This window comes from Stegodyphus dumicola, chromosome X1 (assembly GCF_044657685.1).
Source record: "Stegodyphus dumicola isolate Sdum_Otavi_A_Nest chromosome X1, ASM4465768v1".
Taxonomy (NCBI): domain Eukaryota; kingdom Metazoa; phylum Arthropoda; class Arachnida; order Araneae; family Eresidae; genus Stegodyphus; species Stegodyphus dumicola.
Genome location: NC_140780.1, coordinates 242366879 through 242382534, shown reverse-complemented (window position 1 = coordinate 242382534; position 15656 = coordinate 242366879). Strand labels below are relative to the sequence as shown.

Here is a 15656-nt window from a genome sequence, read left to right as displayed (position 1 = left end):
GGAAACGCCCGTGCAACCACACCGTTTGCCTGGAATCAAGCCCAAGTCGGAACTCAAAGTGTTCACCAATTTTTACCACTCGGCCGCTGGCAATCACTCAAAATTAAGCAAAACAGTAACCTTATTTTGGCATAGTTTTTGAACTAAACTGTATTAATTTCGAGGGTGATCAGACACAGATTATTCTTCTTTTGGAGCAAAAAGAGTACTGCTACAATTTTGAGTTGACTTTACCTCCTAGAAATATATTTTTAATTTTTTACTAGATGCAAAAGGAATTTTTTCAACTATGAAGGCGTGTTAAAAAAAAGATAAAAGGAGAGAAATGGGGAGCTCGCAGAAAAACAAATAGAAATATAGCTAACTTTAGTGCTGGAATTGAAACTGGATTTTTCACTCCCGAAGTTGAAGAGGAAGGATCTATTTAACTTTCGAAATCAATAGACTTGCAAATTTCGTCATGTTAAGATGATTATTGTTGCTGATTACTAGTTTCTTCAACAAATGGACAAGTGTTGCTAAGTTCCCATTTCCACATCAATATATTGAATGCTTTTTCATTTTGCAACTCATCAAATCATATTATATTGGATTAACAGTTTCATATATTAAGAAATAAAAGAAAGTAACTAATACACTTCAGAATTTACTTTCCGGATCAGTTTAAATTGTGATTTATAGTGCTGTACAGCCATATACAGTTGTAGAGTCATTAGGTTATTATGAAGCTAGAGACATGAAAAATTAGCAGTGCCCTCGCCGGGACTCGAACCTGGACCTCTCGAACACCATCCGAGTGTTCTACCGTTATACCACAAGGGCATGCTAGAATGAGGGAGAAAATACCTTATATACTTCCCCTTTTAAAGGGAGACTGGGAACTAGGGGACCCAATCGCATCACCTTTTAGTTCGGGCGCCACTGGTTATTTTCAATGTCAGGAAGCTGAAAAATATGCAATGCCTTCGCCGGGACTGGAACCTGTGATCTTGTGATACGCGCTAGTTGTGCTAACTGTTACACCACGAAGGCAGGCTGGAAGGAGGGAGTAAATACCATATACAGTAGTATATGATACTAAGCAGTAAAGAAAAAAAGCAAGCAATCAGCTTACTGTTTAGTTTCCTCTATTTCTAATTTTGTTACTTATACTAAATAAATAAATATTTTCACTAATATTTTTGCTTAAATTTTGCACACGTTAAAAGGCCATAATTGCGAAAATGTACTTATTTTTCCTTTTCTCTCTTTCCCTTTTTTTTCAAAGCCAGCATTTCTACCAAGATTAAATTATGTGTAGCCTGATGGTGTTAAATGCCTCTTCGTTCTTACTTTAAATTACCAATAATTTTTTCTTGGAAATAAGTACTCGATTTTAGTTAATAATGTCCTGCTCCAAGTGTAAAACAGAGAAAATATTACGGGTAATATTCAAAATTTCACCTCTACACTCTGATAAATTGCCTGTTTTTACCACTTGAGTACTTTTTTCTTATTAAAGTCGAAAGAAATTCAAGAGAATTTTTTAAAATAATACTCTCGAGAGAAAACTTCAAGGCATAGATGTTTCAAATTCTGTTGGTACCATACTTGTATCACACCAAAATCTCTTCTGTTACCTATAATAAGATTTGCCTTATTCTCGCATTTTTTATTCACATGAAGAGTATTTGACGATCTATAACAATCAGATGCAATCGTCTATTAGTAGCGTTTCATATCTTGAACTCATATAAAGTATTTGATCTTATTTCGCGGCTAAATATAGACAAATGCTATTTTAAGTCTTAAATATTAAAAGTAAATAAATAAATTGCAATGGAATCTTTCTCGCATTTCTTTTCGAATATTCTTACTAAGCTATACGTATACAGCAATTTCCGACGTTTTCTAATTTTGTTTTGCCACTCTGATCGGCATAATGTTTAGCGCTGCTAGCTGTTAGATCAAGGCTTGAATCTCGGCATGGGTGTAGTACAGATTCTTCGTGGGGTGGGGGGGCATTTAAAATGCATGGCAAGCCTAAAGTCCTCTCGAGTGTTTTGGTGAAAGATGAAGAGAGTTAAGGGACCCTTGTCCCATCTTCCAGAGAAATCTCCTTCAAAATTGGAATGGAATAATGGTGAATGGTAATAATTTGTAATTTGTAATAATGGTGAATGGTAATAATTTGTAAATGGAAAATTGGTGAAAGATGAAGAGAGTTAAGGGACCCTTGTCCCATTATTCCCATTGGAATGGAATAATGGTGAATGGTAATAATTTGTAAATAATTTGTAATTTGTAATAATGGTGAATGGTAATAATTTGTAAATGGAAAATTGGTGAAAGATGAAGAGAGTTAAGGGACCCTTGTCCCATCTTCCAGAGAAATCTCCTTCAAAATTGGAATGGAACTGGACAAAATCGTACTGTCATATATATGATGCTCAAGACTCATGCCAACGACAAACGCAATCCTGCACTCCTGGCCACCATGAAATTCGAGGGGACTTGTTCTAGTTTTTCTATCGGACAGGCGATATAAGTCAGAAAAACAACAGAATTTTCTCTCTCTTCCTCTCCCCTTGGATATAACACCGAAATTCCCATGCTAGAAACTGACTAACTAGTATTTTAGTATTTGAGAAAATCCGGCTTTATGAAGTAAAAGAGAATCTCTGTGCCTGCTTCAAAATAACTAGACGTTACTTAAAATTTCTTACTGCACTACTCATTATTCATGAAAGCTTCAGCCTTATCAAAATATTTTATACTAAATTATAGTATGCGTATTAACACTCTTTTTAAAACAACGTGCTCTTAGCTATTCATGATTGTCTGCATGCATCATTACACGTTTACAAATTATAAGTTAAAATCCTACTGCAGATGCTAGTCTGTTTCGTTTAAAAGAAAAATGGTCTTCACACTAGAGTTTAATCATATACTGTCTAAACGAAAGCACATAAACCTTAAAAATTGGTTGTAGACAAATTCGAAGTAATCAATGGTATCATATTTTAAATACTATCTATGTATTTCAATACAATCCCGCCATAATAGCCTACAGAAAGTATGACGCGAGATGAATGAAATGTTTGTTTTTATTTCTGTAAATTAAAGATCTTAAGTTCTTCGAACTATGGCAGAAATCCGTACACCCTCAAACCATAGTTTTCTAACAGCCTGCTAATCAAACCAATGAAGTCTTTTATATCAGTTTCTTTTGTTTAATGATAAAACAATAAAATTGACTAACTTTGTTTTTGAAACGTCCTAGCGGACGTAATACCCTAGAGCTGAATATAAATATAATATGTATAGGCTTTATTCTCAGAGATGAAAATTACGAAATCGTGCGAATGAATCTTTGGTTTTTATAATAGTTAGATGGACAGAACCAAAATATAAAACTACCGGTCTCTACTAAAGATTTTTTTATTATTGTTTGCATATATATTATTTTTTAATAAGTGGGAATTTTCTTATCTGATTAATAATTATTAATAATTTTAGCTTTATCTTATTTAAATATATATATATAGTGACATTTTCTAACAACATCTATGCATGGTGCTATACCTCTTTTGTAACGTATATGTCACCATTTTAACTCAAACTAATATTTGCGGCTATTTTCCTCGTTTCTTAGTAATGTGTTCTATTTGAGCAGTTCCTTGTTAACAGTAGTGGTAAAATAAAAGAATATTGCTAGATTTTGTGAATTTTAAAACCAAATGCATGAAGTTTTAGTAATAAAAGCTATACTTACCTTCCCTTATTAGAAGAATGTCGAAAATAAACGCTCACTTGTTATAAAATATGTAATAACTCTGTTAACACATCCTGCAGCTATTTCCGTGTTATATGTAATAAAAAGAAAGTAACGAAGGAAAAAAAAAGATAGAGTAAAAACTAAAAACATTTTAGAGCAGGTTCTTTTTTTATAGTAATTCTGCCCTTTTAATTCATTTATAGCATTTAAGAAATCACGATTTTGTGTCAAGTTAAAATATAACTTGACACATAATAAATAATTACCTTAATAATAAAATAATTACCTTAATTTCTTTTATGGTAAAAGACATTCATGTGTTCATGTGTTTTTTAAAACTATAATTTCCTCCAATATAAAGAGTATGATACTCAGTAAAATGTTACTAAATCAAAATATTGAGGCTTACGCTTAAATAATTGTTTTAATCAAATAGGGAAACTAAGTTTAAATTTGTTTTTATCATGACATAAAATCAATATTTTTCATTTCTTATGTCTTTGCTGAAACAATAAACACACTTTTCAAAGACAAGACCTGAATTCACATAATTCAGTATAAGTAATATACGTAATAATCAGTAATTCGCTGTTCACAGGGAGCTGTGATGTTTTTTGATCGATATCTCCTTATTTTGCAAATACGTTTGTACTAGTGAAATACCATATTCAGTACGAATTACTTAAAAAAGAATTTTTTTTAACTGCATTCTAATTCCACAAGCGGACAAATATTTTTCGCTTGCTGTTTACAATGGGTAAGCCATATAAAAATATAATAATATTCATTTAATGAAAAAAATGCGAGAAAATATATTTCTTTTGTATATTGAAGTACTAAAATGTGCAAATTTGACAAGCTGCTGTTGCTTACAGTCTATATAAATAAAATGGATTTCACTGCAACGGTTTATTTTTAAGAATTCTATTATAACTGAGTCAGAAATATATTTGCTACGGTTTGCTGGATTAAGTGCTCCTAGGCATTACGTTCAATGAATTATTTTCTTAAGCAACGACAAGCTAAATAAGGCCACGTGCATCATGCTTCAAAGTTCTACCTAAGCAACTTCTACAGGGTCGAATTCTACTGTGCAGAACTACTCTAACTACATGTCTTGTGAAAGGATGTCATCCAGTACGCGAGAGGGGGATCAATCCAGTACGAGAGAATGAAAATACCTTGAAGAAGGGGAGCTGTCCGGATAACCGCAGCTGGTCTCTATGTCGAGGCTGACCGCAGAATCTAGGCTGTGATACTTGCGGGCCCTACTGTGTTGCCTTTCCGAGCCCCTGCTGAACACAACATGTTGCCTGTAGGAAATAAAATTCTCGTCTGTTATAGGTCTTTCTTTTCAACTCAGAAAAGTGTGGAAGAATTTTCAACTTTGAATAAAAACAAAATGAATCATTGGATTATTATTAAACAAGAGAAGTTTCGAAAACGTCTTCTACACGACTTATCGTTGGTGTTATTATCATTATAACAGAATTATTGCCTGACTTGTCGTTTAAAATATGAACAAGACGTTTTCCAAAGTTACGTTCTTTAGTATGACATTCCATGCAACTGTGTAAACTCTGTCAAAGTTCTTCTCGATGTATTTTAAGTACAGCATTTAGTTAACCACTGAAAATGAATTACAAAGTTATAACATAAAGCAAATTGTAAAGGGAAGAACTATTTATTTATAATGGATTTTAGAGGAATAAGTTTGCAAGACCAAAGTATAGTGTTTGAAGACAACGGAAAGAAGAGTTTTCTGCATTACTGATTTACCTATAGATAAAACTCCACAATTCCTCATAGAAGAATTTTTCCGTACTGTGACTTCAAGACAGTATGTGTATATACAGATACGTACATATGATTCAAGACAGTATGTGCATATACAGATACGTACATATGATTCAAGACAGTATGTGTATATACAGATACGTACATATGTAAAGAGATAGCCTATAATTTTAACACATTTCTTACCCTCAAATTTAACATTTTTAAAAATGATTTGTGAAACACATTTGATAACTTGATTCAATATCTTAAAGTATGTACAAAGCTTACCACGTAAGCTTTATTTATCCGAAAATTACTAAGGAACATTTATATTTACTAAGTTCATTCAGCCTTGTTGTAATAGTTGATCTAAAGGATTTTCTTCTCTTTTCATAACCTTTAACACTTAACTCTGAAATCAATAAATAAGCGAAGAAAAATAAAACAATTAAAAAGATTAAAAGAAAAGAAAGATGATTGAAAAAAGGATTTGATTTCAATTTAATTAGTATTTCTCTAAAGGATTCAAATGCATTATTTTTGCAAAAATATGTTATAACCAGGAAGAACACTTTTATGCTTTGTCGTTGCAATAATATTTTAAACCACATCTTCAAAAACTTTTGTTTATCCAAAATGAATAGAATTATGTACATATCTAAGTACTCTTCATAATTCAAGCATAACACTGCATAATATAGTGATACAACATTCAGCTGTGAACACAAATTAAAACAAAAAAGGATAGTAACACAGAAATTCCCCGCGGATGGTAGATACTGAAAATCAAAATGGAAACAGGGCAATTTATATGCAAATTTAGAAAGTTGTCCTTTTGATTGTATAAACACTGTAAATTAGACATTGTTAGAGGTTTATATATAAATTGCAAAAATGGTCCTGTTAATGTAGAAAAGGTCTTATTTCATATGGAAAAAACATACTATTCCCTAACCCACAACAAGAAGATTTAGGCTATACAGAGGATTTACACACTTGGATTGTGTGTATAAATCCCATTGTAACCTAAATCATCTTGTTTAGATATGAAAAACAGAATTTGTAGTCTGTTGCTAGGATAGTTAATTAATAGAATTAGATACCAAAAATATTCCTTTTTTATTATTTAAATACTGCAAAACCTTTAGGACGACTAAAGCAGCCTTTGAATTGCCTTTGCTTCCTTTGAATTTTGAGTTAATCAGCTAACACTATGTTTGCAAATTATTTCAGCTGATTTAATGTAGATATATTTCATAGTAAATAAATATTTTGATGCAGAATTCCTAGTGTCCCTCGCTTAAAGCATTTGTCGTACCGAACAAATAGAATTACGCTTAATGGTCGAAAACCATTAACATATATTACTGATAACTAGTTGCAAACTCCCAGGTAACACGTGGCCCACGAAGCCCTTTTCTGCAGTCCACGTCTTATTATTAGACAGGTCTAAATTATTATTAATAATATTGATATCTATTAATATTACTGACAGCAGAAATCCATATGTATTTTAATTGTTTTAACCATCTTAGGTATACCTTCAGGACTTATTGAAAATATCACATATAAGAATTAATTTTGATGAGCTTATTCTTGACGTAAGCAAACTCAGTGTTTTCATTAATTTGTAATTCATATTATATCTTATTCAATGATGTAAGTATTTTACAAGAAAAAAATCTATAAAATTGTGTTTTAATTGTTGTCGGTGCTTTTTCTCTAAAACGTTGCATAAAAAAGATAATTTGAAGTGAACTATGTTTATTATGTCATGACCTCAGTATTGATTATGCAGAATATAATTTGCGGTAGTCGTTCTGCGCACATGAACACATGAAGACCAATGCATAGTTTACATTGGGCCCCTGTGCGTGAAGAAGTTCTGGTATATACGATTATCATTAACTTCTTTTCATATTTTAAATTTTGGCGTTTCGAACATAAAACTTGAAATCAACCTATTTCTTGCTTTCATCAATTTCGTAACAAATGAAACATGTAGTCAAATGTTTGAATGTGACTATGAGGAGCAGTTTCAAAAGAAAGAACGAATTTATTAAATTTTCAGGACATTTCATACACTAAATAGGGGAAGGAAAAGTCTTGATAACACGATCAGTGTGCCAAACATGATATTTTAAGAATAATTGACTGCAAACGTACATGATCACATGCTGGATGTGACAAAGCTGTGCATTTACAAAAGCGTAAAACTTTCAGCAATACGCTTTGGTGGCAGAATATATAAAAGATTGAAACAAAAAGTAATCTGTCAAAGAAACGAGATTTAAATATTGCAGTATACAGGTATGTAGAAACACGTGTAAGGAATTTTGGGTGAACTTTGTATGATGTTCTTACAGTTTATAAAAGCAATGCTGTATAAAAGAAATAAAATATTTATAAAAATAATAATTTATAAAAGAAATTCTTGACAAAATTATTTAATAAAAGAAAATTGTTCAAAACGTTTTACAAAGGAGTAATAAAGGTCTCATCTTGAAAACTTGTCCGTTTTGGGTATAATGTCTAAATATGAACCGTGGAAAATTTCATATTTATGAACTTCAGTAAAGGCCAAATGTGCTAGATGGTTCTACATCTGTTAGGAGTACAATCCATAAACTTAAAACAATTGCGTCGGTAGCAACCTAGAATTAATTTTCAAAAACCACAAAATTATAGAATAAGAAAACAAACTTTTCAAACGCTAAAAAATAATAAATACTCAATGAACTTTCTAACTAATGTCAAAAACAAATATACTTGTAGAATAAAAGAAACAAAATTCGTCAGTTCTAACTTATTTAAAAAATGTTATAATTACCTATTTTTCCAGTTTTGTTTTCATATCAGTTTTATTCTATTTTTGTCTTTAGTCACATTTTTCAAGTCTCTGCTCGCCGGGCTTTGTTTTATTCTTGTTTTTTGGGGGGCAGGGTATTATTAATTGACTGATTATGGTAAAATGCAATACGAGTTATTTCTCTGTGGAAGAATATCTGTAAGGAATATTTTCTAAAACAAATTGGCTTATATTTACGTTACACATGGGGAAAAACACGAAAACTTTATGCAGCCAATACTCTTTCGCCTAAAACGGAAAAGGCATCCGTGATATTATCCATACTAGCTAGTGGTAGAACTATTTTGATATAACACTAAATTACCTGTTATCTATTCTTATTAATGCATGGATAACTGGAAAACATGGATAAACGAAAAATTATAAAACTATAATTATTGACAATGATATAAAAATAAACTTTTGAGAGGCCTTATATGTCTACATATAATATGCACTTTAAGATAGGTTTTACTTAAAAAATAAATACAACTTTCACTTATATTTAGTTATAATATATATATATATCCATATCCATATCCATATCCATATCTGAGGAATTCCTTATGCAACTTTTATTTTAGTCAATTACAAAAATCTTTTAAATGAAGCAAATATTCCTGTTTTTGCATTTTAAAATTTTAACCCTATTTTTTTTAAAAAAATTATTAAATTTTACTTTCTATACAATATCTTAGTTCTAATAGTTATATCTAATAAAGGCTTATATTTTTCTAAACATAAAACACACAAAATTTCACAGAAATTGACCAAAATATTAAATAATAATGTTGTGAGAGATATTCTACTTCCTTACTTCATACCTTCGTAATGCACTTGGAAACACGTTTTATTGGCTTTAATTCCAAAGAGGGCATCGCTGATTTTTCATTTTTTCTGCTCTGAAATAACACTAGTTACTCTATAAGCGGCGCCTAGATTAAAATGTAATAGATGATAATTTGTCACCACTAGGATTTATAGGCTGGATCTGCCCCGATCTCCAGTTGGCCTTCAAGTGAAGGAGAATATTAGGAATTTTCTTCCTTTCTCACAGTGGGCGTTATGGAGTAACTGGAAGCACGCCCGGATAGAATCGAGAAATCCGAATACCAGCTATAAGATTGCTGATTTTTCACTTATCCGGAACCGAAATAAACCTAATGTCTTCTCAAAGTCTGTTAAATTACAATAATTCGAGGCTGAGTTTTTCCATTTGAGGTCATTCAATGATATTTCTTTGTCATTAACTAGAGCATAACATTCTTTTATTTATAATTTTATTAGATTTGGTATGCCGAAACCATTTTCACACATATAATTTATAAATTTTCAAATGTTAAATTATATTAATAAAGCTCATATACAATTTTATTACAAGAGGATTTCATTGAATTAGAAATACTCCTTTATTCTTAATTTATGCCAGCAATGTTATGAGTTGATCTATGCCAATACCTGAAGCCTGCCGCTGTTTTCTAGAACAAGAATTTGTAAAAGTCTGAGAATAAAACTCCCTACTGAAAAAAATTTATATTCATCAAAATTTTGCACGATAGTCTTCTTATCATCGTTCGTTAATCTATTGACATTATTTTTTTTTTGCTTAACTATTATTTCATTTTCAGTTACATACAAATTTATATATGTCTCTTTTAAATTTGAGTACGACTCCTCATATAATCTAAAATTTGAAAAAAACAAATATGTCAGTTGATTTTCGTTGTACATTGTCACATTTTAAATATGTTTTTCGGATAAGTATTAATTTTACTTAATGTAATTACAAGCAGCAGCAGCGTGCATATAATAAGTTAGATAACGTAACTTAAAAAAATATTTTTGTAATTTAAAAATGTCCAGACATGTATCTATAAATACTTCAACTCATAGACATGTTCTATGAGTTGAAGTATTTTTTTAATTGGAAGCATGTGTCTCCAAAGCAACGTTGCGAAAGTCGCATAAGAACTTCTAGGGGTACGGTATGTGTGCGTCTGGTGGTGTGCAGCTTACTTTTTTTCTCAATCTAAATCAAAATTTAGTTCCGAATTTTATATTTTACCAATTACATATTTGCAAAGTTTGGACATTTTTTTTCTGGATTTTGATTTCTCCATTTGTGCTTTTCTTGGTGACTTGTGCAATCTACTGTTTCGGTTTCCCAAGTAACTACTTTTAAAATTAAGAGTAATAAATTTCCTTCCTTTCTTTCAAATAAATTTGACTTTTAGCTTATTTTTTATATTACGCACCTCATTTGAGTCACACCAGAGCAGCTTACATTTTGATGTTGATTTCAGGTAATAGCAAGTTTTGTCATTATGTTACTTAATAAAAAGACTTCAGTTTCTCAAAAAGTTTTGAAATACTTTAAATTTGGTATTAATAGATTTTCATTTAGTTTTCTTAATTTACTTTGATTATTTTTAAAATCAGTAAAAGTATAATTCAGAAACGTGGCTTTGTTGATAATTCTTTCAGCTGCTCCTTGTCAAAGACCAAAGGATTATCAACTATTATTTAATATCATGTGAGTTTTGTTGTACTGTGTGTATTAATTTACTTTTTCCTCAGTTTTGTTTTCCAAGCTAGTTAGAGTCGTCCTGTTAGAAAATTCCTCTTTTTAAATCTGTATTTTAAATCTATATATTTTATGTCTTTTCTTAATTTATAGCCCCACCAGTGGCCGAGTGATTAAAACTGCCGAATACTAATAGTTCACCTTCGTTTAGGTTTATTAACAAGTCAAAGGGGTATTTACATGCTTTGCTTTCCCCATGCGTAGCGTGATTAGGAGCCAGTTTCCCTCAGAAAGTCCCACACGAAAGTATCCCTTCTCTTAGGCAGACAGCCCTCGTGGATTTGCCGTATTCAAATAGTTATGATTGTGGCTAATCGGCTTCGTGGCTGTGTCGTATTCAAATAACTATAACTAAATTTACATGCATATGTATGTATAAACTAAATAAAAAATGATTATAAATTACTACTTTGCAAAGGAAACAAGCATAATTGTGTTTCTTTCGTTAGAAGAACAGAAGTAGATCTCCGAACCACATTCCAAAATGGGTCTAATCAGTGATATATATGTAGATTTGAGAATAGATGAATCCACCCACTTAAAGATATTAAGACTTTTCCTGCCAATCAAAGGCAAGTTTACTCAGCAGCTCCGGATCAAAGCACGTAACCCAAATATTTAGGAGGTTTTAATATGGTAATTCATCGTAACAATATTCAGATGATAATTAAACATAATATGTGTGTGTGTGTGATTATGGCAAAGCCTCGAGGGCTATCTGCCTAAGGGGAGGGACGCCTTCGTGGAGGACTTTCTAAGGGAAACTGGCTCGTATACACGTCACACATGGGGAAAACCACGAAAATGCCCATGCAGCCAGCCCGTTCGCGGGATTCGAACCTCGGACCGAACTACCAGTATTAATTAAACATAATACATATAATTTTTATGTTACAGGTTTTTACTCTACCAGTTCAGGCCCACCAGCGGCCGAGCGGTAAAGACGCTGAACACTGGTAGCTCGGTCCGAGGTTCGAATCCCGCGAACGGGCTGGCTGCATGGGCGTTTTCGTGGTTTTCCCCATGTGTAACATGTATACGAGCCAGTTTCCCTTAGAAAGTCCTCCACGAAAGGCATCCCTCCCCTTAGGCAGATAGCCCTAGTGTGCTTTGCCATAATTAAAAACACCACCACACCACCACTCTACCAGTTCAAGAACAGTTTGGGGAAACGATCTACCAGTTATTGATAGTTTAGTGAATGTAATTTAATACATTATTTTCCTCTCTTACTTCTTTTGTTATTACTTGAATTGACCTGGGAACTGTCTCTTGTCTCTAACAAGATTTTACTTCAGTACACTTTTACTGATTTTTATACTAAAGTAACAGATTTTAATATCTAACATCTCTAACTAGATGTTTTTCAAAAAGTAATAAAATTTTTTATTTATTGTATATTTTTAATTTATGACACAAATAAATATGCGCTGCAGTTTTCTTGCCTAAATTGAGAACGTTTCCCATTTTACGAGAGAAGGGCTCCAGCAACTTGCCAACTACATTTTAACAGACAAACAATCGATGTCTTGAGAGAAAATTTTGTCAATCGAATAATTTCCCGATCTTTGGATTTTAATTAGCCATTGTTATCACTAGATTTAACAGCCAAAAAATTTTCTTGGATACTTAAAAGGAAATATGTATGCAAATAGGCCACGAAGGCTCACCAGCGGTAAAAGCCGCTGAACACTGGTAGTTCGGTTCGATGTTCGAGTCCCCGCGAACGGGCTCGCTGCATGAGCGTTTTCATGGTTTTTCCCATGTGTAACGTGGATAAGAGCCAGTTTCCCTTAAAAAGACCCTCACGGGGCATCCCTCTCTTTTCGTGTAGTGCCCAAGGTCGGACCACGTAATATGCAAAATAATAATAATAATAATAAGCCACGAAACATTCAGCCAAGCGGAAAAGTCGCTGAGTACTGGTAGTTTGGTCTGGGGTTCAAATCCCAACAAACGGGCTTGTTGCAAAGGCGTTATTGTGGTCTACTCCATATAAAATATTCATAGGAGCCATCTTTCCTTAGAAAGTCCTCCACGAATGCAACCCTCTACTTAAACAGATAGCCCTTGTGTGCTTTGTCATGATAAAATAAACCAAACCATTCTAACAAAATTGATGGAGATTTCCTTAGACAGAGAACGTCAATTCAAAGTTAATATCGTACTTCTTTCCCAGATATTATTTTTAAACTTAATGGAAACGTATTTCTGTAAATTGGATTTCATGTAAGCACTGGCAAAAAAGTAAATAATGTTGAAAGTAATAATGTTATTAATTATTTAATTGTAGCATTAATTATGTACCCCCTATATCTTCGATAAAGTCTGTATTTTATAACCGTTATATTGTCAAGTCGTTTTGTTTTTATTATTTATTATAATTTTAATTTTTATTTTATTTATTATAATTATCCATAATGTTTATACATTAAAATTAAACGGAAAGCGATTTCTTTTCGTATGAATAAAAATTTAGACATAAGATAGACGTTAAAGTAATGTTGTTGTCTTTTCCACTTATATCGCGGAAGAATAGGTGTGAGAGCGTAAAAAAGGTTGGATTTCTACCCAAACGTTTTGAAGTAGAGCGCCCCGAGGGGTCTACCCTCTCTTTCCTACCACAGACCACACGAGAAGACTTTCGGCTCGTCATATAATTAGAGTGCCTCCATGCCACAAGAACACTATACATTTGTAAACATCCTTTCCTTCTCCGGAATTCGAACCTAAGCCCTTTGGTACCGCAGTTAGCTCCCCTAACCACTGTACCGTCTGAGAAGCCGTTAAAGTATTCAAATTCTTTTACAACAGCTTAGACTATGTATTGCCAAATAATTCCTGTTAATTTCCAGGAGATGCGCCTTTTTAGAGATTAGTGATTTAAACTGCTTTTGATACTAACTCACGCACTGTGAAAAGTTTTAAAAACAATTTTGTAATTCTCAATCTGACAAAAGTCAGAAATTAAAAAAGTAAATCTTATACTACCCAGACTATTCAAATAAGGTTATTTATCTACCGTACTAAAAATTTCTGATGCCTAATTCATCTGTGCATGAAATAGATTAATATCAAATTATTACAATATCGAAAGAATGGCAACACGTTTTCATTGATGCATTGGTTATGTTAAGTTTTGATGAAGATTCAGTCTAAACAGTATTACATTATAACTAAAATTCTTACTTTCGAAGTCCCATAAATGTTGAAAGATCCTGCAAATGATGTATATATCATGAATATAAACTCTATTAAGCATATTAATAAGGAATTCAGTTTAAAACTACCATTTTATTTAGAAATAAAGTTCTTAAGGTAACGTAGAAAAATTCCATTCAAAAGCTTTTCGGAGAGATTTTTCTATTCCATATTTAGGAAGGTCTTTATTTCTGAGGGCATTTTAAATTAAATAGTTACAAAGGCCGTGGTTACTATAGCTTTCATTTCAGGTTTATTAAGAGTACTTTTAATATACTTCAGTTTCTGGTATTTGATGAGTATATGTTTGTTGTTTTGTCCATATTATATGGAACAATGCTTGCCAGACCCTACTCCAAAGAGAGGTTGGATTTCTATTTTCCACCCCAATTTTGAGGAAGAGCACCCTGGGGGTACAATCCACACGAGGGAACTTTCGACACCAGGATTATCTGTCTTGAAAATGAAAACCTTTCGGAAAGACTTCCCACTTATAAATTAGAGTGTGTATGTTCGTTTGCTTAATGGATTATGGCAAAGCACTCGAGGGCCATATGTCTAAGAACAGGAATACCTTCGTGGAAGACTTATATCGGAACTTGGTTCATATTCGCTTTGCATAATTAGACGAGGCAGAAAGTCTGCTTACCGAAATTCGAATCCAGATCGAACAACTAATGTTCATACAGATAATAATTATACATTCATGCACTACAATGTCTGTCTGTTTTTCAATACACAAATATCTTGTTCAAAGGCGGTTAAGTTTGCGTTATGTTATAATATTTCAAGATATCTAATAAAAAGAATAACTAACACTAGCATAGAGCTAAGAAAACATTTTCATTCGCAATGAAAATCGAAACAGAAATGAAGTAGGGCAGGAAAATAATATCTCCTGCATTTTATATTTTCAACGGGAAAGTATTTTATAAAATTACTCCTTTCTTCTGGTATTACGGCAGAGGTTAATGAAGTAAAATATGTAGCTCTACAGCACTATTTTAATTGTATAATGCAAATAACTTCATTTGGATAATAGTTCTTTAATATTCATATTCCCACCATCCTTTCTTCCTTTCGTCTTAATAGCCACTTTTTTCTTCATTAGATGCATTCAAGAAACTCCTTAAAATTTGCGAGCAATGTTATGCATTTTTATTAGATATCAACTAGTTTTTGGCTCATCGGTAGCCGAGAAGATAGAACTGCTGCACTTTAATAGTTTGACATGGTTCAAATTCCAGTTAATGGGCTGGTTGCTTAAGTGATTTTATTGTTTTTTCCGATGCCTAACGTAAATTCTGAGAAAGTCTTCCAAAAGTCAAAAAGCACGAAAGAGTCTTCTTTTGCTTTGACAAGCGCATTTAAACAAGCGAACAAACTATTACTATTAATTCCTTTTTGGCACTCTCATTAATTTATGTACGGGGTCAAAAAGGAATTTTGTACAGATTTCTTTTTCAAAATATAGCGTTACAAACTGT

General features: G+C 32.2%; 1 protein-coding gene across 3 annotated transcripts in view; it reads right to left on the bottom strand.

Moving 5' to 3' along the window:
- LOC118184295 (uncharacterized) overlaps positions 1-15656 on the bottom strand; it is a 259876-nt gene that overhangs the window by 66425 nt on the left and 177795 nt on the right. For 2 of the 3 annotated variants that reach the window (XM_085807301.1, XM_085807302.1), the window contains one exon: positions 4939-5070. The exons of the other annotated variant lie outside the window; for it this stretch is intronic. In XM_085807301.1, the coding sequence (XP_085663427.1) occupies positions 4939-5070 (132 nt within the window). The remainder of the gene's footprint in view (positions 1-4938; positions 5071-15656) is intronic. 3 annotated transcript variants of the gene reach the window in all.